Raw genomic sequence first — 24,471 nt, forward strand, 5'->3', positions numbered from 1 at the left:
AAACATGTTTATTAAATGTTAAAACATGCGGCAAAAGTAACAGGAGCCTTTTCGGGGTCCTAAACAAGGTTTGGTCGCAAAATGACCAAAATGCCCCTAAGGGCAAAATGGTAAAAGTGTCAAAAGACACTTAGAATCATTGTAGGCATCGAAAGTGATGTTAAACATCCTAAAATGACTGAACACACCAAATGATATTTCCAGAATGATAGTCTGGGCCCGCGTTTGGTAAATTACCAAAATGCCCCTAGAGGGCGCAAATGACTTTGTATGCATATCTATCAAGCATGATGGTCACATATGCATATGAAAACATCCTAAACCATTCTAAAACAGTATGTCATTCATAAAAACATTTTTTTCTTATTTTTCCAGAATTTTTCATTATAATTAGAAAAATGACATTTATACCCCTAAATGAGGTGGGAAATGTATAAAAACTATCAAACATGCATGTCAGTGGATAATGATTCCATAAAATCAAGCATGATGAAATATGCATTCCATAATTTTTTTGTGAATTTTTATGCATTTATATTATTTTTAATATTTTTTGAAATACTAAAAAAGAAGGGAAAACAAAGAAAAATACAAAATCCCCATCACAGATCCGAATTGGATCAAACCAGAGCCCATTCCCACTAATCAAAACATGATATTTAACATGGTCATAACACTTTTGTCCAAATACCCACCCACATGTTCAGATTTTACATAATCCAAAATTCTTCACAGGGGCAAAAATATCACAAAAACAATGATTTGGAGCTTCAGAAAATCAATGAATATCAAACATAGTGGTAAGCATCATCCCTGAAAATTTCATAATTTTATCACTCTTGAACGTTTTTTAACATTTTTATAACTAACAAACAACCTTTGTTGTAAAGAAAATCAAAACAAATGCTTAAAAATAAGTAAAATATATGGGAAAATACCCTTGAAGCGTGGAAGTGCCTAGGCTCAGCTTGAGTAACCTTGTGTGACCGTAAATAGTCGCCAGAAACCTCCAAAAGCTGCTCCAAGTGTGGTTGCTCCAAATGGCAAGAGTGGTGAAGAAGGGGTATTTACGGAATTTTATATCAGTAATGAAGCATAACCTATGGATGAGAAAACCATGTTTGGAAAGAGGGGATCAAGGACTGCGTGAAGGTAATTTTTCACTAATTTTTCTCCGTCCCTAGACCCTACAAATGGCCTCCTATTTATAGGAGAAAATCTGTTCGAGGAAAGGTCTCAAAGACCCTTGGGGCCTTAATGGCTGGGGATAAGGTGAGTGATGGGCTCGCTGGGCTTGCGTGTGCTTAGGCCTGCTGGGCAGCCTAGGCCGGTGCAGCCTTACCCTGGCTCAGGCAAGTGGGTATGGGGCCATGTGTGGCTCAGCCTAAATGGTGGGGGCTTGTCCCCTGCCGACAGTCCAGCTGGGCCGGGTCAGACTGGGTTGACTCGGTTCGGGTCAACTCAGTTTGCCCCACCTTTTTTTTTTTTATATTTATTTTTTAATAAACCATTTAAAGATTCCATTTTAAAGGTCCACGTTCAAATGCTAATATCTTTAAAACCGAATGGCCGATTTAGATGCACCACATATCGCCGCGAAGGTCTCAACATGTACTTTCCATCCGTGTGGCAGATATGGCCTGATTTTTCCTAAAAATGGCACGGATATTGAGAAAAACACATAAATGGTGTTTCACGCCGATCAAGGTCCAAATGATACCAGAATTACATGAAATTTTACGTGTAAGCACAATATGACCAAATAAAGTTATCCAAATGGTTTCAGGTCAAATCGGGTGGCTCGGGTACCAAGAACCATACCAGGGGCAAAACGGTCATTTTCACAAAAGTTACCCGATTTGGCCGAAACTTTACGTGAAAACTTAATATGACCAAATGAGGTCATCCAAAGTATTTTGGACTAAATCGGGTGGTCCAGATACCGAGAACCGTGCCAAGGGCAAAACGGTCATTTTCATGAAAGGTGTTGGATTTGGGTGAAACTTCAAATGTGAACTTAAAATGGTTAAATACGGCTATGTTAAGGGTTTAGGCTGTATTTGGGACAGTTTGGTTACAAAAGTGGGGTAGGGGTAATTTGGTAATTCTTGTCACTCAGTCACCACACGAGTTACGTTCTTAACCATCATTGCCAAGACATACTTCCAAGGTGTCAAAATGTGGTATCTACAGTAGGCACTGCTCATGGCCAAGCCCGTCCCTTATAGATGAAACATTTCTCTGCAAAATGAGCTAACAAACAGAGGGTCTCGATCACTTGCAATGGTACGTGGAATTCCATGTAATTTGGTGATGTCCCAAGACAAACAAAGCAACAACCACGACACTAGAGAAGGGGCAAGAAAGAGCACAAAAATGTGTGTACTTTATGAGTCGATCCACCATCACCATAATTGTCGATTTGCTATTGGAATTTGGTAGTCCGGTGAATAGATGGGAGCCTTAGAGCGCTCAATAGACCCATCTGCAAGTTCCTTAATTTTATAAACCCATCGGCAGCCAACAATATTGATAGAGAGAGAGAGAGAGGGACCCACCCACTCTATTCATATTAATAGTTAACCAAGGGCATAACAGAGAAAAATATGAAAAAGAAAAATAAACACAATTACACACCTACCCTCACCATCTCGGTATTAGCCTGGTGCTAATACTGAGATTCACATAATCTTGATTAACACTCCCCCTTATGCTGGAACATAGATGTTAATCATGCCTAGCTTGTTACAAATATAATCCCCTCTTACACTCCCCAAAGGCTTTGTAAAAACATCTTGCTCTCCTGTACGAACATGACAACGAGAAATCAACCTTTGTTGCAGCTTTTCCCAAACAAAATGATAGTCTACTTCGATGTGTTTCATTTTTTCATGAAACACAAGATTCAAAGCAACATGGACAACAACTTGATTATCACCCTCCATAATTGCATAGGAGAATCTTTTGAAAATCCAAGCTCAGTCAATAATTGTTTCACCCACATTAACTCACAAGTAGCCTGTACCTTGATCCTATATTCTGACTCTGCCTGTGCTAGGACACTAGGTTCCCTCCAACAAATGTACAATAACCTATAGTCGACCCTCATGTCAACTGGAGTTCCCACGCCCAATCAACATCCGAAAAACCTTCTATTCGCCCATGCCCATGATTACTATAGAGGAGATCATGTCCAGGAGCCTTTTTGAGGTAACACAAAATATGCACAACTGCCTCCCAGTAAGACGTCAAAGGAGCAAACAAAAACTGACTCACCACATTAACAGGAAAGGCAATGTCAGGCCGAGTCACTGTTAGACAATTCAATTTTCTAACTAGCCTCCGATACTTCTCAGGATCACCTAAAACATCACCATCATCAGCTGTAAGCTTTAAATTGGGATCCATGGGAGTATAGGTTTAGAGCTTAACATCCCTGTCTCTGAAAGAAGATCAATAACACATTTTCACTGAGAAAACGAAATCCCTTTCTTTGATTGAGCCACTTCCACATCCAAGAAATAACTTCAAATTTCCCAGATCCTTGGTCTGAAATGTTTTTTGTAAATGCACTTTCAAGTTCTCAATACCAGAGGCATCATCTCCTGTAATAACAATGTCATCTACATAAACGACAAGGAATATTTTTCCTGCATCAAAATGTCGAAAAAACACTGAATGATCACTACTACACCGTGTTAGTCCAAATTCTAACAACCAGCCAAACCAACCTGAGGGGATTGTTTTAGCCTATACAATGGTTTTCTTGAGTTTATGAACCAGACCAGACTCCCTCTGAGCAACAAACCCAGGAGGTTGCTCCATATAAATTTTCTCATAAAGATCCCCATGCAAAAAACATTCTTAACATCTAACTGATATAAAGGCCATTGATAAGTAGCAACAAGGGAAATCAAAATATGAATAGAAGTAAGTTTAGCCACAGGAGAAAAAGTATCCAAGTAGTCTACACCATAAACTTGGGCATAGCCCTTTGCCACAAGATGGGCCTTCAAACGGGCTAAGGATCCATCAGGTTTCACTGTCACCGCATGCACCCAACGACAACCAATAGTAGATTTATCTAAGGGTAAGGAACAAGATCCCAGGTCTGATTTTCCTCCAACGCCAACAGTTCCTCATTCATAGCAGCCCTCTAACCAGGAATAGATAATGCCTCTGAATAGACTTAGGAATAGGATGATTTTCAACAGTATTCATACATGAATGGAAGGTAGAAGACAAACTAGAGTAGGACACAAAGTTAGAAATGGGAACTCTGAACACCTTTACAATGAGCAATAGAAATATCAAGATCAGATGAAGGTTCCAAGGAAGAAGAAGTACCTAGTGCAGGCTCAGCAAGAGAAGATGTAGATGGAATAGAGACAGTCGGAATAGGTGGGGCCCATATCCTTTGGTGACGTTAGAACACAATAGGAGGTGTCAGTGATGAGGCAGCCTAAGGAATGAGGTTAATAAGCGACTGAACAACATAAACGGGAAGATCAACATCCAATGCATAAATAGTAAAAGAAGATGCATCGTAAGAGGTGGATTCAAGAAGGAAACATCAGCAGTAACAAAGTAATTTTGTAAGTTAAAAGAGTAACAACGATAACCCTTCTTGGTGTGGGAATAACCAACAAAGAGATACTTAAGAGCTTCAGGATCCAACTTCGAAACACTAGGATGATGATCACGAATGAAGCAAACACTACCAAATACACAGGGTGGTAAAACAAAGGCATAAAAGGAAATAATAAAGAATAAGGAATACCACCATGTAAAATAGAGGAAGACATATAGTTAATAAGGTAATACACAGTCAAAACAACATCTGCCCAAAAAGGTAGCCACTTTCATCTTAAACAAAAGAGATTGGGTGACTTTCATTAAATGCCTATTCTTCCTCTCGGCCATTTATTTTGCTGTGGAGTGTCAGCACAAGAGGATTGATGAACAATACACGTTGAGCCATAAATTCAGTAAAGAGGGCATAAAAATACTCCTTAGCATTATCACTATGAAGAACACGCAAAGGAGTTTGAAACTGAATATTGATTTAATTTACAAATGCACAAAAGATGAAAAATAATTCTGAACGTTTTTTCATTAAATAAAGTCAGGTAATTCTGGAATAGTCATCAACAAAAGTAATAAAATAACGAAAACCTAACTTGAAAATGACTATACAAGGACCCCATAGATCAGAATGAACCAAAGAAAAAGGTTAGTCAGACCGTTTATTGACTCTAAGAGGATAACTCGTATGATGAAGTTTCCTAAACTGAAAAGACTCACAATTTAAACTAGAAAGAGACTGAAACAAGTATCTAAAAATTTCAAACTCTCCAACAAAGGATGACCCAAACCACAATGAATCTGGTGAGGTGACGCCATACTGGAACACGCCATAGATGAAGTGTCCTCAAGTATATATTACCCCCTGATTCACGACATCTACCAATCATCTTCTTCGTCGTAAAATCCTGAATTACACAAGATTCAGAGAAAAAGGTTATAGAACAATTATAGGTTTTCATAAACCTATTCATGGACAAAAGATTAAAAGGAAAGTCAGGTAAATAAAGAATGGAAGATAAGGACGAAGAAGATGTAACATGAACGGTGCCAGTACCAGTCACTTTAGCTACGAAACCATTAGCTAAAGTAAACACTAGACGATGATTCATGGAAGGACAAAATTCTACTTGAGACACCAATCATATAATTTGAAGCCCTTGAATCAATGATCCAGGGATGAGAAGTAGCAGTCGAAAGACATACAATGGCATTACCTGTCTGAACAAAAGTGGCAGTTAGAGGCTAGGATGATTGAGATAACTAAAACTGGGTAAAACGAGCATACTCCTCATCAGACATCATCACAGTCTTACCCTCAGACTATGGAGATGAAGAAATAGCAGACTTAGTAGTAGCAACAGAATTGGCAAACTGTTGCTAAGGTGGTTTGCCATGAAGTTTCCAATAAAAATGTTGGATATGACCTCGGAGACCACAATGGTGACCAGTCTTCACCGAATTTGGATTATTAAGAGCAATCCATAACCAGCCTAAAGACCACTACTACCACCCCTATTACTATTGCCACCAGTACCAGCCCCACTATTGGGTCCCGGATTAGGTAGAAAAGAAGCCAAGGCTGATGTATCCACTGAAGCAGAACTCTCACAAGAGACACAGAACTTGGGAAAATGTTTTTGATAGTGTGGCTATCTTGATACCACCACGAATTTGAGAACGGACTGAATCAAACCCTTTCCCAAGTCCTAAAAATTCCATGACAACGAGCTGCTCTCATTGACTTTGCATTTGTTCCACATTAGAAGTGATAAGAAGTAGGGATCTCAGCTTATCATACATCCTCTTGAAGTCAAAGAAATACTAGGTCAAAGGGCGACCCTTTCGATCAGACCGATAAAACTCTTGAGACAGATCATAACTGCGAGAAAGGTTGTTCTGTCCAGAATGCAGAACATTAGGATACTCCCACAGTTCCTTAACAGTGTCAATGTGAGTCACCAAATCAACAATTTGGTTATCCATAGAATTCAACATTTGTCCAAAGATTCTTGCACGAATAGTATCTCACAAGTATCATCATCTGGTTTAATTTTCAATAAATGATCCTGCGGATCACGTCTAGTCAAAACCAACTTAACAATTTTCTTCCATTGGTGAAAGTTGGTAATCCCCTCCAGCTTCTTTTTAGTAATACGATTTGATGATGAAAATAATAGCTCAGTCACCACATTCTTCGATCGTTCAGACTTTATTCACAGCCAAAGGATGGAGTGAAATTACAATAAAAGATGAAAAATTTTGGAAAGTCGATTCTAAAAACCCTTACAAAAATCGATCTCAAAAACTTAAACTAAAAGGAAAATCTGCCTATACAGTAGCTTCTGAAAAATCTAGCAAGCTCCAAAAACTCTAGCAAACTCAAAAATTGATTCCAAAAGCCCAACAAAAATAAAATCGATTAATCACCCTGGGAAAAATCGATCTCAAAACCTTAACAGGGTGTTGCGGATATTAGATCTTCAAGTTCCAGTGTAATTGTACACCCCTTCAAACAAAAGACAAAAGGCGCAAAACTCCAATCTGAAATGAACACTTCAATGCCGATAGATGTCTTGAGAAAAGAGAAGAAAATAATCAAGGAGAGCTGTAACAACGCTTATAGCTCTGATACCATATAAACAATGAGAAAGAGAGAGAGAGTTGGGAGTCACAACTAAACACAATTACACACCTACTCTCACCATCTCGGTATTCGCCTAGCGCTAATACCAAGATTCACATAATCTTGACTAACAAAGGCATTACGGTTTTCTAGTGCCATCCCTGGAGCGGGTGATCATTGGGTGTGACTGAGTACTTGGTATGGAAATTGGTAATGGGGCATAATCAGGGGGGACAAAGCAGGGACTAAAAGGTCAACAACTAAGGGGATACCTGGAGAATAGTCTGACGAGGGAGAGGATTCAGACATAGGGGAAATTAAGGATGGGGGTGATGGTGGCGAAAAAGACAATGGAGAGGATTCAGTAGCTGAAGATGAAGATGGTGGAGACGATAGGAACAGTGGTAGAGTGGTAGGTGCGCCCGGTGAGGAGAGACCTGTAGAGATAGAGTCCGAAGAACTTACAGTAGAGTTTTGAGAGGCAAAAGGAAAAACTACTTCATCGAAGAGGACATGACGAGATAGATATATACAAATAGAGACAAGATCGAGACATCGATAATCTTTATGAGTATTACTGTAGTCAAGAAAAACACATCGGTTTGATTTTTTTATCAAGCTTATCTTTGTGAATGGAACCAAGATAGGGATAACAAGGACACCCAAATACCTTAAGATGTGCACACTCTACAGGGGACCCAAACAAGATCTCATGAGGGGAGCGATTGTCCAGCACAGGAGTCGGAAGTCGATTGATTAGGTAAACTACAATAGCAAAGAAATCAAGATAGAGATGAAGAGGGTAAATGAGCCTGAAAGCTGAGAGAGAGTGTTTGCTTTTTCCTTCTTGACAAGCTTCACAAATAGATGCATTGGATAGACTTAGACAAATAATTACTTTTATACACAAGATTAGAAAGGACATGAGAAGAAGGGTGACCAAGGCACCATGCCATAACACAGGTGAAGCTGACTTTGACCAGACTAAGGCACACGCAGTTGAAGCTACAAAGGGACAACCTGGGGAAGCACAAGATTGAGCCTGAACATCCTTGGACTCCATATGCTGGCAATCGATAGAGGTTGTTTTCAACTGGACCATCTAAATTTATCCTCCCCGTGCAAAGATCTTTGATCGAGTAGCCCCAAGGAAAGTATTGAAAGACACAGAAATTATCACGAGTGAGTTTGGCAACAGATAATAAATTTTCTTTAAGAGTGGGAACATTAAAATTATTAGACAGAGATAATGAAGAAGAGAGAGTGGATAGAAGACCATTACCAGCATGCTCAATATTTAATGCATTACCACTGCCGACATAGACCTGGTCATTGCTAGAGTAAGGACTGGATTGGTTCAAAAGTGATGGATTGGCTACTATATGACTGGTTGCTCCAGTGTCGGCAATCCACTGAGAGGACAAATGGTCGGAGAAGGCATCAGATGAGCAATTGGCAATAAGGTGCATACCAGCAAAGTTAGTGGCTAGGGATTCTTGCTCATGAAAGGGACGATCACTACGCCTGCTGGAATCACGAAAATCTCGAGAGTCGCGATTGTACTCCCCGACCATTTACAAATTTGACAAGTGCTGGAATTTCTGTTATTAGTCCAACCATCACGAGATTGAGTACCACAAGAATCACGTCGCTGATTGCCAGGCCAAAAAGTCTTGTGTTGGTGATCCATGATCTGCTACCAGTGACGTTTCAGTAACTTGAAATCCAACTGGAATGGGAGTAGAAGACGTGATATGAAGTTGTTGGACCCACTACTCATGTACAAGGAGTTTTGCACAAAGATCATGATAGGTGGGAAGTTGCTCACGATTCTCAATAACAAACACAAAGGGCTTATGGTCTATATATCATTCTGCAGTCCATTCAAGATTGTTGTGACTTAAACTCCGAGTCGGTAACACGATGACTGAGAGCAGAAAGTTGATCAGTGATGCATTTGATTATGTGATATATGTTTCAGCAGACAAAGTTACATTCCCATTTTGATATTCTGAAGATGATCATGCAATAGACCAAGTCGAGCCTGAGATTGTTGTAGAAAAAGAGTTTCAAGTGCGTTCCAAATATTTCTGGAATTCTGAACACCCAAATCATGTCCACAAGCCGCAGGAGACAGAGTGGCCTTGATGCAACTAAGGAGAAATTGATCTCGTTTCCGCCAAACCTTATATTCTGGATTTGGTAAAGTTATCATTTTTTCAGCATCAGTAACGAGTTGATCCAATGGAGACAACGTGCCATCAACAAAACTGAGATGATTGCTACATACGAGAATGGGCATGAACTGATCTTTCCAAAATAAGATAGTTTTCAGAATCCAGTTTGACAGAGACATGAGAGACACTATTGGTGATAGGAATACAAAAGGAGGGAGTGAGAAAGTAGTAGAAGAAGAAGCCATGAATAAACAGTGAAGGCGGCTGTTTTCTTAGTTTTCTAGTTTGTTTCTTTGGTGGCTCTGATACCATGTAAGAGACCACTATTAGAAAGAGACAGCACACCCTAATCTGGGGTGTTGTGTTATTATATATATGTGAGTATGTCAGTAATAGCCTTTACAATATAAAATCCTAAAACCATTTAGAATAATACCCTTAACAAATGTCCCTATACTTAAATGCTCTATTAGTATATATTGGGTTTCTATTAGTCCAATAGCCAAACCAAAAGATTTCAATCTGACAACTAACATGATCAGCAATTCAGTTACCTCTTCTCAATCACATTCGTTAGAAAAGTTAAAAAAAAAAAAAAAACAGGAGAGTGAATATTAAGATCATATTCTTATTTTTTCTGTGGGAAAATATACAAGTGCTGAATTAGGGATACAAGCAGAAGTTGGCAAAACCTGACGTGGTTGATGTTTTTTTATGAAAAGAAAATTTATTAAAAGACTAGGAATAGTAGTGGTTAACAATCTTGTTTAGAACATCCCCATGAATTTAACTAGTTCTAGCTAAGTTAGCTAAAATATGAGCTACCATGATCTGTTGTTCATGCACTTTAATACAAACTGAAATAAAATTGTATTACCTGAGTCAGTCCAGATTTCAATTTTCCATTGTCCCATTGATAATGCATTGTTGATGTTGATGTTGATGAATATATTCAGACAAAAAGCGAAGAGAGTGATACAACCACTACGTATATGCCACAAAACACTGCCGATGTCATGCAGTCAGCGAATCCTCCAGCGATTTCTTCAGGGCAACAAAATCTTGACGTATGAAATAAAAAAGAAGCATGAATACTCATATCATCTTGATATTTTTTGCATTCAAGATTTTTAATTGGGTTACAAAAAAGAAAAATAAATACTAACAAGCCTCAGTTACTTAATTACTAATTCAATCCAATAGAGTTGTTTGACTAAAAGAAAAAGAAAAAGAAATTCGAAGTACAAGGATGTTCCAAACAACAACAACAACAACAACTCAACCTTATCCCAACTAAATGGAGTCGACTACATGGATCCTTTCAAAACAAAGTAGGGAAAACTGAGATCCACACAAGGAAATGAAAGAGGAATAAAGATTAGAAATGAAGGAATGAGACGAAAAAAATGAGAGGTGGAAAATGAAAAATGAAAAATGAAACTTGGAAGTAATAGGAAAAATTTAACCTATATAATTATTATTTAAATTATCTATAGTCATTACTTTAATATTATAAATGATCAAAATGACTTCAATTATTGTTTCCCATATAGATTATGACTACCATTGAAATTTTATGAATGTCAGCTTCACATAGATAAATAAGTATAATATGAGACTTGGGATATGAATACAAAATGAAGTGACCATACTAGAATACACCCCATGGGCATAAACAGTTCAATAAAAAATCTCAAGTACAATAATCCTAATGGATTTGTTATGATTGGCATTTTTAAGAGCCAGTTTATTTCTAATTCCATAGAGCGCTCAATGATCATATAAATTGTATGAATATGAACTAGAAACACAACACTGACTTGTCCTGTTCTTTTATATTTATGGAGGCAATTTCCATTTTAATACTTCGCAGTAGCATAGCTAATCTATTTGTAAAAGCAATTGACCAAGCTAGCCAGAACTCTTGATACAATTATTACCTACCATTGGTTGTCATATACTTGCGTAGAAAAAAATTGATGTGTGACATAAAACTACTATGTGATAAGAATCTCAGGGAGGAATTCTTCAATTTGTTCATGATATGCATATCCATACTATGCTAACAATTCTCATAAAAAAATGCTAATAATAATGATAACGCTTAGTTACCAAGTGGTGGGGTAGAACTTGGTTTTATGAGGCTGTTAAAAAAGTGGTGTCATTAGCAATTATATTTTTATGCATATACCACTATATATTAGAACTGTTGGAAAATATTATGAATAGATCAATGTGTTGAAGATTTGGCCATTTAATTTAAGGCAATTTTCTAATCAGCAAACCATGTAAGGGTTGTCTCAGATCGGGACACCTAATTCAGCCATGTGGAATTGTCAAATCGCAAGTCAACTATTGGGACACCTATTGGCATGAATTCCCCATGTATGTTCAGCATACCTCTTATATTCAAACCAGTATTAGATCACTATTAATTTTTCAATGCTTTGTTTTGTCACATGATAAACTCCACATGAAAGGCTTCTTCACGGAGAACTCCACACCACAAATTCTTGAGATAAGATAGAATCCCACATAGAACACACTAGTAATTTGGAGAACAAGATTTAAAGTGAGAGAGATAGAACTCAATGTTACAAGAATGCAATTAGGGTTAGGGGGCTAAAGTCAGGGGTATATATAATCAGCCCCCTTCTCATCTGTATTCCTAAAAGGAAATATGACTCATAAGGGGGAGGGCCGCCTCAAGTGACCAAGTTACTCACCCAAGTGGGTGTAGCCTGTGCAGCTGCCCCATAGGTGGGTGCCCCAAACCCGAGTACAACCTGGTTCGGTTAACAGTTTCAAAAGTTCTTGCTAGGTCAATTGGTTTTACAATTACATTAGCTACACTACATTGGAGTATTAGCATAGAAATTGCCTCCATTAATATAAAAGAACAGTACAACTTGTTGTGTATCTAGTTCATATTCTACCATTTATATAATCATTGAGCGCCATACTAAATCTTAAAAATGTCAATCCTAACAAATCCATTAGAATTAGGGGTGCAAGTTTGGCCCTATCGGCCTGAACTTGCTCTGGCCTGCCCGAGCCCAAACAGGGCTTGGGCTGAGATATTTGGCCCTGAAGGTGGATCAGGGCTGGAAATTTTTGGCCCTGAGTCAGGGTTGGGTCGGGTCAAGGTTGAGAGGCCTCGGGTTAAGCTCGGCTAGGCCCAGCCCGACCCTATTTTAAGGTACTATAAAATATATATTTATGTTATAAACTTTAAACTTCACCCACATTTTGTTATATAATATAATATATATGAAGACAATAAGTGATATAATACATTTTATTACAATGTTTTTTGGTTATATAATACATTTTTTACGTGAAATTGATAATTTTCTTCCCGGCCCATTCCAACCCATGTATTTCTTTCCCCTTCATGATCAGGGTCAATTAGGATCAGCCCGGACCGACCCTGAGGGCAGATCAGGGTTGGATTTTTCTGGCCCTGAGTCAGGGTCGGGTCGGGCCTGAGCCCAGCTAAGGGGACTTAGGGTTGGACTAGGGTTCTATAAAGCCTGGCCAAACCCGACCCTATTGCAGCCCTAATTAGAATTACTGTACTTAAGTCATTTGTCTGAATTGTTTATACCCGTTGGGTATATTCTAGTATGGAAACTTCATTCTGTATTTATATCTATAGCTAGTTTCATATTATTTTGATCAATTATAATATAATATAATGACTATAGCGGATTTAAGTAATCATACTGGTAAAAAGTTTCATTAATGGAGATTCATAAAAATGATGTACAAAAATATGATATATCCAAGTACACTAAATATATTTGCTTAGCTAGGGGAAACTAATACATTAATTTTATGGTAAATTACATGACCTCCCTTGAGTTTTGCGTTAAATACTTCCTTCTCTTGTGTGAAGAAAATATACACTAACCTCCCCTGACAATTCAGACTTTGTAACACTACAGTCCACTCTTCACATCCCGTTAAGGCATCCCGTTAATTGCTGATGTGGAATTTTCTTAAAATTTTAAATGGCAAAACTACCCTTACTAAGATGTAAACTTACAAGACTGTCCTTCTTCTTCTCCTCTGTGTGACACCATCCGCCAAATGTGTAGACATGATCCTCTGCTGCCGGCTACTGGCGGCCTCACACAGACAGGGCATGGACCCACCCAGGCAGGGTGCTTGGGTAGTTGTGGGCGGTCATTTCACCCTTGCCTATTTGAGGCTTGAGGCTTGGCTGCCCAGCAGCAGAGGATCCAAATTAGAATTTTACACCTCTCACTTAGTCGTTTGTTGGTTGGTTTTAGCTTTCTAGAAGTTTGGTTTCTCAGGTAGCGTAGCAGATGAACGCAATATGAACCACAGGAACAGGTGACAATGGGAACAATAAAAGACTAGTCCCAATTGGGAGAACTGTAAGAGATTCAACTACCCTATTGGGTTTTCAACTAAAAATTTCGTCTCTCCAATCTGTCTCCTCAAAACCCACCAAAGATCTGAACCCTTTCGTGGTTTCTTACCTCACAAGATCAAGTGGGCTCTCATCCGCAGCTGCAATCCCTGCATCCAAGAAGGTAAATTTTGAAACCTCAGACAGACCAGACTCTGTTCTTACCCTTTTTAGAAACCATGGATTCATTAAACTCAGATTTCAAATCTAATCAAGAAACAACCGTGTTTGCTTGTGGCCAATCCTGCGAAGACCCTTCTTCCCAAACTTGATTTCTTCCATTCCTTGGGCATTTCATGTTAAATGGTAAACACCAGGATTTTGGAGATATATTAGCTTACTTTCCACTGAATGAGGATTGGCGACGATGTGGGCTGCTTGGTTGTCACAATAAAGGGAGATAGGGAGAGTGCAGACAAGGCCAATGTCACAAAATAATGAAGTGAATGTGAGTTCACAAGTGGCATTGGCCATGGCACGGTACTCTGCATCCACCGAGGAGCGGGAGATAGTGTGTTGTTTCTTAGTCTTCCAAGAGACTAAGTTAGACCCCAGAAGTACACAGTAACTGGTGGTGGAGCAACATGTCATCGGACAACTGGCCCAATTTGAATCACAGTAAGCCTGGGGCTGTAGATCGAAATCAGCTGAAAAGTAAAGACCCTGTCCAGGAATAGACTTCAGGTAACGAAGTAACCGGTGAGTAGCATCCAGATGAGGTTGGCGGGGTTGGTGCATGAATTGGCTAAGGTTCACTGCCTGGACAATATCAGAGCGGGTAACAGTGAGATAAATCAACCGACCCACTAAGCGGCGATAGGATGAAGGATCGGATAACAGGGCACCCGTATTGATAGTGAGGTTCAGATTCTGTTCCATAGGGGTGCAAGCTGGGCAAACCCCAGTATAACCACTGTCCTCTAGAATATCAAGAACATATTGCCGTTGACAGAAATAAAGGCCCTTGGGGGAAAGAGCAACAACCTTAATTCCTAAAAAAAAACTTCAGTGGCCCAAGATCCGTGATGTGAAATTGAGCACAAAGCATGTCTTGTACCTGATGAATAAGAGATGAATTTGAACCGGTGATTACAATATCATCAACATACAAGAGGACGAATGCGGTTTTGCCAACCCATCGTAATATGAATAAAGAATGATCAACCGTGGAATGAGTGAACCCATAATCACAAAGGGATGCTGAAAACTTGGAAAACGATTGTCGTGAGGCCTACTTAAGGCCATATAAAGTTTTATGTAGGTGACAAACCATGGTCTCCCCCTTTCGACGATAGTCGGGGGGAGGCAACATGTACACCTCTTCATCGAGATTACCATGTAAGAAGGCATTATTGACGTCCATTTGATGAAGAGGCCAGCCTCGAGCTGCGGCGATTGCAAATAAAAAATGGACAATGACAAGCTTCGCTACTGGAGCATAAGTGTCATGGTAATCGACACCTTTAAGTTGAGTGTAAACTTTGACCATAAGTCGCGCCTTGTAGCACTAAATAGAACCATCATATTTTCTCTTAATTTTATCTACCCAGTTTGAACCAATGGCTTTCTTGCCTAGGGGAAGAGGGGCAAGTGACCGTGTAGTATTAGCAGTCAAAGCTGCAATTTCTGTCTACATGGTGGCACGCCATTCTACATATTTCATGGCTTCAATGAAATTAGTAGGCTCATCAAGAGAAATAATAGATGTGAGAAAAGCTAAATGGGAATCTTTGAAACGATCTTATGTTAGAAAATCGCAAAGGGGATGGGGTGTAACCGAGCCTATAACTGTTGAAGACGATGGCGATGGGATAAAAGAGCATTCGTAATCCTTTAAATAACCGGGGTGTTGCTTTTGGGGCTGGGGGTGGGTTGGGAGGCGTGGTTAGGTGAGAATGGCTTAAAGAAGCAGTAGGCACGGTGGATGGGGTGGGTGAAGGAGCAGGTTCTGTTGGAGTAGGTTTAGTGGTGAGATTCGATATAGGGGTGGGAATGGTAAGGTGATCAAGAGGGTGGGTATCAAGCTGATCAAGTTGGGGTAAGGGTAAGACGGGCGTGGCGGGGGTATTTGGGTGGGTAACATGGCATAGGGAAAGTGTTTCATGAAAAACAACATCACAGCTAACATAAACTTTCTTTGATATAAGATCTAGCACATAGTATCCCTTCTGACCACGAGGATAGCCAAGAAAAATGCCCGGTGAAGCTTGTTTGTCAAATTTGTGGTGGACAACGGGGTTACGCCCAAAAACTATACAGCCAAAAACACGGAGGAGATTGAGACGGGGTGGTTTGTGGTGACGTATTTCAAACAGAGATTTATCATGTAGGGCGCGGATGGGTAATCGATTGATTAGATATGTGGCAGTTAAAATACACTCACCCCAAAATTCCAAGGGAAGGTTGGATTGAAAACGCAAAGCCCGGGTAACATTGAGGAGATGGCGGTGTTTACGTTCAACCACCCCATTTTTTTGGGTTGTATGAACACAACTGGACTGTTGAATGACACCCAAAGATTGAAAAAACTGATTTCTAGTTGTGTTAAAAAATTCTAGTGCATTATCAGATCTAATACACTTTATGAGACCCTGGAATTGGAAGTGTATCATGGTGAAAAAATGGGGTAGTAAATGATTGACCTCTGATTTTATGGTCATTAAAAAGACCCATGTGCTATGGGAAAAGTCGTCAACCATGGTGAGATAATAACGGGCACCAAACAAAGACGGGGTGTGATAGGGACCCCAAATATCAACATGTAGTAATTCAAAACAACATGTACTAGTAATAATACTAGAAGAAAATGGAAGCCGTGATTATTTAGCCAATGTACAAACGGTGCATGTACACTTCTTAGAAATATAAATAGTAGAGTCAATATTACGAAGATGGGGTTGGGAAAAAGAACTAGGGTGTCCCAAACACTAGTGCCATAAATCAAAGTGTGCCCCTGGAGATGCTGCAGAAATGAATGGTGAAGTAGGAACGACTTCAAGAAAATAGAGGCCACCTTTTGTCTTACCCGTCGCTATAATCTTCTTCGATTGAAGGCCTTGGGAAACACAAGCATTACAACTGAAGGAAATCATAATATTAGAGTGGGCAGTCAATTGACTAATGGAAATGAGATTGTATCGAAAAGAGGGGACAAGCAAAACGTTGTCTCAGGAAATATGGGGGTAAGAGATACAGCCCCTAGGTGAGTCACGGGGGCTTGAGAGCCATCTGGTAATGTAATAGAAAATGAGGCTTTGTGGGCCTTGATCATGGTAAATAATGAGGCATCAAAAGTGATATGTTGGGTGGCACCAGAATCGAATATCCATGTACAGAATGTAAAGAAACCGGTTTACCTGCCATGTTCACAAGTGGATTGTTACCCGATGGAATCAAAGTAAGGAGGTGCTGGAGTTGAGCAGCCGTGAGAGTTGGGGCAGAAATCGGGTCGGTGTTTTAGAACCGCTGCGCTCCTTCCACCAATCGGGATACCCATCTTCTTAAAACAACGAGACTCCGAATGTCCATCTTTGCCACAATGGTTACAGTGGTAAAATGGTTTGGAGGATGGAGTGGAACGAGTGGTATCTGTTGGTAGATGAGTAGCAGCCATAGCAGCAAAATCAGGGACAATCGAGCGGGCATCAATAATAGAACGCTGGCATTCCTCTTGAAGAAGCAAAGAGTAAGCTTTGTTAATGGTACGTAATGGTTCCATGAGCAAAAGCTGACTGCGATCAACAGTATAGGTATCGTTCAAGCCTTGTACAAAATCTATGAGATTGTTTTCATCATGAACGGTCTGCAAAGTAGACATGGCGCCACAAGAACAGGAGGGAAGCACTCAATGAGAGAGTAATTTGTCGTGATAGTCCTTTATTTTTGTGTAATAGGTGGATATGGAACCGGTGCCTTGAGTATGTGTAGAGATGGCCCGACGAATCTCAAAACTTCGTGGGGCATTCTTCTGGGAAAACCAATCATGAAGGTCGGCCCACACGTACTTGGCTGAATCGATCCAGAGGATACTACGAGCAATCGAAAGGGTAGTCAAATGGACAATCCATGAGCGCAACATGTTGTTGCAGCGTAACCAATGAGGAAGATCCGGTGAGTCGGAACTGGGTTTGGCAAGCGAACCATCTAGAGACGGCAATTTGTTCTTCGCCTCCAAGGCCATTAGCATACACTGATGCCAGGTGGAATAATTATTCCCATCAAGAAGAGGGGTTACCAGGGAGGAACCTAGTTGATCGGATGAATGCAGAAAATAAAATGAAGAGATGGGAACCATGGAAGCCGTGGAAGTGGTGGGAAGAGTAGGATCACCCATTTAAACGATGGAAGATCCTCAAGACCTAGGCTAATACCATGTTAAATGGTAAACAGCAGTATTTTGGAGATATATATACAAATTGCAAGGATCAATTAGACTTGATCTGCTGCCTAATCTAATGCTAAGATTGAGGATATACAATCATTCTTTACTTATATGGGTACATGGATGAGGTGGAAGGTAGGGTTGTAAATGGGTAACCGAAAATCCGAATGCGATCCGCATCCGTATCCATTTAGGGGCATCCGTATTCGTTTAGAGATATCCGGACAGAAATCCGAATACTCCGATAAAAATCCGAATCCGAATACTTAATTATAAAAAATTAAGTACATAATGATCTCTAGGGTTTTTGAAGATTTAACAGGTTCTAGAATATGAGGAAAAGATAATCATGATCTAAAACTATGGATTGAGAGCGAATTGTATCCACTAGGGGGAGGAAGGTTCAGGTTACACAAGGTAGAAGTGTAAATGGATGGCTGAAAATCTGAATTCGATCCGCATCCGAATCCATTTAGAGGTATCCGTATTCGACCAAAAAATATCCGAATCCGATTACATCCGATCTGTATCCGAGCCGAATCCGATCCTTTTATAGGCCTAGTGGAAGGATAAGGTGGTGAGATGGAATGATAATATTTCAAGTTGTAACCTTTCCAAAATCGTCTCAGGCGACCCGGCGATATTGTACTCTAGCTTAAATAACCAAATCATCCCTTGTTTTAATTTCCTCAAGAGTTTAGTTGGGAATGTTGATAACGTTATTATTGCTCTAAAATATCAAATTTGTTTCCTCAAATGCGATCTAGAGAATTTGGCTCGCAATATTGCAATCTTGCGAGAAAATGGAGTCTATGAGTCTAATATTGTGATGCTACTAGCTAAGTATCCCAGAAGTATGATACCTGGAAGTGATCTTTTTAATGAGATTGTGGAGGAAATTAACCCTTCTGCAACATCATTTTTGATTGCTATTCATGTGTTTGCATCAATGACCAAATCAACATGGAAGTAAAAATTGGAGGCCTATAAGAGATGGGGTTTGCCAGAGGGTGAGATTGTCTTGGTGTTCAGATTGTATCTTCGGCTTATGACATTTTCTGAGAAGAAGATAATGAGTCAAACGGACTTCTTTGTAAAAAGAATGGGTTTGAAATTAACAGATATTATGAAAAACTGGGTAATTCTGGGAGGATGGTGCAGGTAGCGATGGCGAGGCTGCAATGGCAGGTGTGAGGTGATGGGGCAATGAGCAGTTGCGTGCTTGGTGCTGACGGTTAGCAGAATGTAGACTGTAAATGGATTGCACCAAGTGATAGGTGCTAATGAGGAAGAAGAAGGAGGAGGTTACCGTTAGCAATGTTAGTCGAATGGGGTTGACCGTATATTTTGGAAACACAGGAGAAGATCGTGCATTTAAGGCAAAACTCAGGGGAGGTCGATATAATTTACCCTTAAATTTTATTGTTTGGAACATTCTTCTGCTTTGAATTTCTCTTTATTTTAGACAAGCAATTCAATTGGACTGAATTAGTAAATAACTAAGATTGATTAGTATTTATTCTTCTTTCTATAAACCATTCAAGCATCATTTGGATCCAAAAATTATCAGAATGATATATAGTAGTAACATCTTTCTTTCATACCTCAGAAATGTGATGTTCTGATGGATTCACTTGCGGGCTCTCCAACTGCATGTCTAGATTTATTTGCTGACCCTGTTCAGTGGTTGTATCACACTCCTCGCTTCTTGTCTGAATATGTTCATCAACCACATATTAGTATGTTAACTTTGGCTTGTATCCCTAATTCAACACTTGTATTTTCCCACACGGAAAAGAAGAATATAATCTTAACTTTCATTTTTTTTCTAGAACATTTGAAATGCAATCGATGAACAACATAATTCATTAAAAAAAAAAAGTTTTAAGTTGTTACTAACATTAACATGGGACTAGAAACATATATTATTGCAAAAAAAATTTTATGCTGATTTTTTCTTTTAATTGATACATGAAGTAGCATTGTAGGTAAAATATCATATTGCATTCAATCTAAATATAGTTGTACAATAGATACACTATTCATAGAAGAGCTATGTGTAGCATAATATATACAAAATGCTCTAAAAATGAAACTCAACTATTTTTTTTGGTATAAAAAATCAACTACTATACAATGAAGGGAACAACACTCGTTATAAAGAAAAGGAAAGAGAATTGCTTTGTATTTACTGCGTCAAATTCACCGTGCCCAAAGTCAATTAACCATGTTTGGTTAGATCATTTTGCTCTAACTTTTTTCTTTTTTATGAACATTTGTTCTAACTTAATGTCAATACTTTTTTACATAATAAACGAGAGTTGTATGTAAGAAGTTGTAGCCATTTTTAATTGTCTTTGTTTTATTCTTAAAAGTTATATAATGTAGTATTTAATGCAGGGGTAATTTTAAAAGTTATTTAATGTAGTATTTCATACAGTGCTAGTTCCAAATAATATTATTTAGGCCACTGCTGGAAAAATGTTAAATTTGAGTTATAGTATATGTACATTCAAGGTCATATAAGATAGATGGAAGTTACAAGAGAATATAACAATATAAACTATGAGGTATTCTACACTTTGCTGCTACCATATAAAATAATAAATAGTTTCATGCGATTAGCAAAAAAGCACTATAAAAAGGCAGAATAAAAGATATACGTAGAAGTTATTATACAAAAAGTCATTACCATAACAACTAAAATAATTTACTACACAAGATAATAGAAATTTGTAAATCATAAATAAGAACAACACTCTCAGCCTTATCCTAACTTAATGGGGTCGACTACATAGATCCAAACAAAACACAGTAGGGGAAGATGAGGAAAAGAGGGATGGAAAAATAGATGAGAAAAGAAAAATGACTATGAAAGAAAAAGAGTAAAAAGAAAAAAAATGAAAGATGAAGGATTGAAGTAAGAGGAAAGAGACACAACCCAGCGAGTCAGGGGAATCTCAACTAAATGGGGTCTGGTACATGAAACTTTGCCTTCTACACAATGCATATCCTTCCTCACAACTTCTCGCGCTCCTATGGTCATCTTAGGCCTGCCCCTAACTCTTTTAGATCCTTCAATCGAAATAATATCACTCCCCCTTACTAGGGTGTTCCTAGGCCTCTGTTGCACATGACCATAGCAACCATCAAACAAAAACAAACTAAAATAAAAACTTGTAACAAAATCATATGTTGAAGCATATCAACTAAATGGGGTCTGGTACATGACACTTTGCCTTCTACACAATGCATGTCCTTCCTCACAACTTCTCCTATGGTCAACTTAGGCCTACCCCTAACTCTTTTAGGTCCTTCAATCGAAATCATATAACTCCTCCTTACTAGGGTGTTCCTAGGCCTCCGTTGCACATGACCATACCAACCATCAAACAAAAACAAACTAAATAAAAAATTTGTAACAAAATCATACGTTGAAGAATATTAGAAGTAAGTGTACAACAATAACTTAGCCTTATCTCAACTAAATGGGGTTGACTACATGGATCCTTGCCCTCCAATTAGAGCATATGTGTAAATCATAAATAACGCACAAAAAAAGCTTACTAAACTAGAGTCTCTAATATATGATATATTAAGTCTAAGAATTTACTAAATTTATTGTTATAAAATAAAAAAATTAAAAAATAAAAAATAAAAGAAAAGATAAATGGAAAAGAAAAATACCAAAGAGAAAAACCCTTATTTTGATCAATGATGTTTAGAAGCTAGAACAAGTTGTCCATTTGTCATCTCATGGACCCTATGTAATTATTTATAAACTAAGAGGTAACTACATTTGTTATGAATTGAAGATCAAAGTTCAAAGTAATTTTCCTTAGAGAAAACTATTCCTGGTATTGTTAGTACAAATCAAAAACAAAAAAAACCAACACACCAAAAGAGGGGAAAAAAAACTGCTAACAGGCCAACAACTCATCACCTTTAGGTTGGATATGGAAATTTTTATAGTTAAGATATGATCAAGTCCAAACCCTATCCAATATGGCTGTATAAAAAAAATTCGCTCTCCATTAACAAATAAGGATAGTTGAGTTATGTGCGAAAAATAGTCTATAGAGCAAACCAAAAAACTAAGTAATCTGGCTTACTGTATATCCTTATAATAAACACTTGGGGATGGTTGAGTTGGGTGTGAAAAATGTAAGGGTATTTATGTAATATCCCTTCATATGTTCTAATATAATCCTACTTGTGTTAATGCCCAGGCTGTAAGGGGCAATCTAGTAATTAGCTCATTTGACCTAAACCCTAGTTTCCCTATATATACTAGCTGGAGGCAGCAGTCTGGGTATTCCAAACTAGATACTCAGGGTGTAATGCTTTAAGTAACCTTGTGCTTAAAACCCTAACCCTAACAAAAAATACTTCTATAAATCACAAATTAAATAATCTGATCCTATGTGGTTTAAGATTGAGCATGGATGATTAGATTATATAGGTGAGATTGTTCCTAGATGGGAAAGAGGGAAGCAAGACGGATGCAAGGAAAGAATGATACATAGAGAAATAGAAAAGTGAAGAGATAGTTGGTTGAAAGGATGAGAAAGAAGCAAGACATTGCTATTAAGAATGAGAAAGAATTGATCAAGCAGATATACCTTCAATATTGAAGCCTTGTGTCGCAGAATTCAATCCTTTCTGGAGTTCATCATCGATCTAATTCATATGTCTAAGAAGTAAATATAAATTAGACCGATGAACTTAAATCAAATAAGCATTGCTAATGAAGACATATATATATATAGGAACGGTTAAGATCTGTCGACATCTTCTAGTAAATGGTGACAATTAATTATGAGATTCTGTTATAAATAAATCTAAAGATATCCCTCCAAATAAAGTGGGGGGTTTGGCATATTTTAATTTTTCTTGTTCCGCTGTCTGCACCTTTATAGGGGTATATTTAGAATTTAATATCTTTAATTTTTTAAATTTAAAGATAAATTTTTTTTTTAAAATAATTAGAAGTGATTTAAGATCATGTTATTATCAAAATTGTTACTATATATGTTACACATTTTCCACATATGCATATAAAATAATATGATTTATTCCTCGTTGTAAAACAAAATATACCGTTGGATTCTTCTTTTTGAGTACTATCCAAAGGTATAATTTTTAGTCCAAGATTAGGTCAAAAAATATTTTAATTTTGAAAACAGTGATTAACCCTAATTTTGTGTCAGCAAATTGCTGGCAGTGTTTCAGATCACTATTTCTACACCCTTGGCTATCATTGAGTATTTGACACTTTAAAAAATGCTTGTCCAAACCGTATCGAGGTAAAAAAGAAGCATGTTAAGTGGTTTAGCCCTTCTTGAGAGAGAAACTTCACCAATTCACATCAGGTTGTCATCACTGTCGACGGGGTGACAAAATTCAAGGTCTACAGAATGTCCCTCTTTGACCGAGGCCTACGCACCAGTCAAAGGGCAAAGACAAAAGAGCACTTGATTTTGTCACCCAGAGCATCTACTGCCGATACCTTGCTCAGAGCTGACGGAGATGCAAATATGAAATGCGCATGATAAGACCAAACTCGGTAAAATCGATCGATTGAAGGAAATAGCGTTAACCAAAAATATAAACATGATGGTTGCCCCTCATAAGGCTTCAATAATTGTGTAGGTAAACCCTCGTAAGGTTAAAACAATTGTGTAGATAGACTCCTCGTAAGGCTAAAACAATTGTGCAGGTAAATCCCTCATAAGGTTAAATCATTTGTGCAGATAAACCCCTCGTAAGGTTAAAATAATTGTGTAGATAAACCACTCGTAAGGCTAAAACATTTGTGTAGGTAAGCCCTCATAAGGTTAAAACGATTGTGCAGATAAACCCCTCGTAAGGTTAAAATAATTGTGTAGATAAACCACTCGTAAGGCTAAAACATTTGTGTAGGTAAGCCCTCATAAGGTTAAAACGATTGTGTAGGTAAACCCTTCGTAAGGTTAAAACAATTGTGTAGATAAACCCATTGTAAGGCTAAAACAATTGTGCAGGTAACCCCTCATAAGGTTAAAGCAATTGTGCAGATAAACCCCTCCTAAGATGAAAACAATTGTACAGATAAACCCCTCGTAAGGTTAAAACAATTGTGTAGATAAACCCCTGGTAAGGCTAAAACAATTGTGTAGGTAACCGCTCATAAGGTTAAAACAATTGTGCAGATAAACCCCTCGTAAGGTTAAAACAATTGTGTAGATAAACCCCTCGTAAGGTTAAAACAATTGTGTAGATAAAC

General features: G+C 38.3%; 1 protein-coding gene across 1 annotated transcript; it reads right to left on the reverse strand.

Annotated features, from left to right (window-relative positions):
- Positions 1–13,891: 13,891 nt before the first annotated feature.
- LOC122638972 (uncharacterized mitochondrial protein AtMg00810-like) lies at positions 13,892–17,642 on the reverse strand. The gene is made up of 3 exons (XM_043831819.1): positions 17,318–17,642; positions 14,167–14,745; positions 13,892–13,935 (listed from the first exon to the last, which is right to left on the reverse strand). The coding sequence occupies exons 1-3, from the start codon at positions 17,640–17,642 to the stop codon at positions 13,892–13,894; spliced, it is 948 nt and encodes a 315-aa protein (XP_043687754.1).
- Positions 17,643–24,471: the final 6,829 nt, after the last annotated feature.

The sequence above is a fragment of the Telopea speciosissima genome, chromosome 9 (genome assembly GCF_018873765.1).
Source record: "Telopea speciosissima isolate NSW1024214 ecotype Mountain lineage chromosome 9, Tspe_v1, whole genome shotgun sequence".
NCBI lineage: Eukaryota > Viridiplantae > Streptophyta > Magnoliopsida > Proteales > Proteaceae > Telopea > Telopea speciosissima.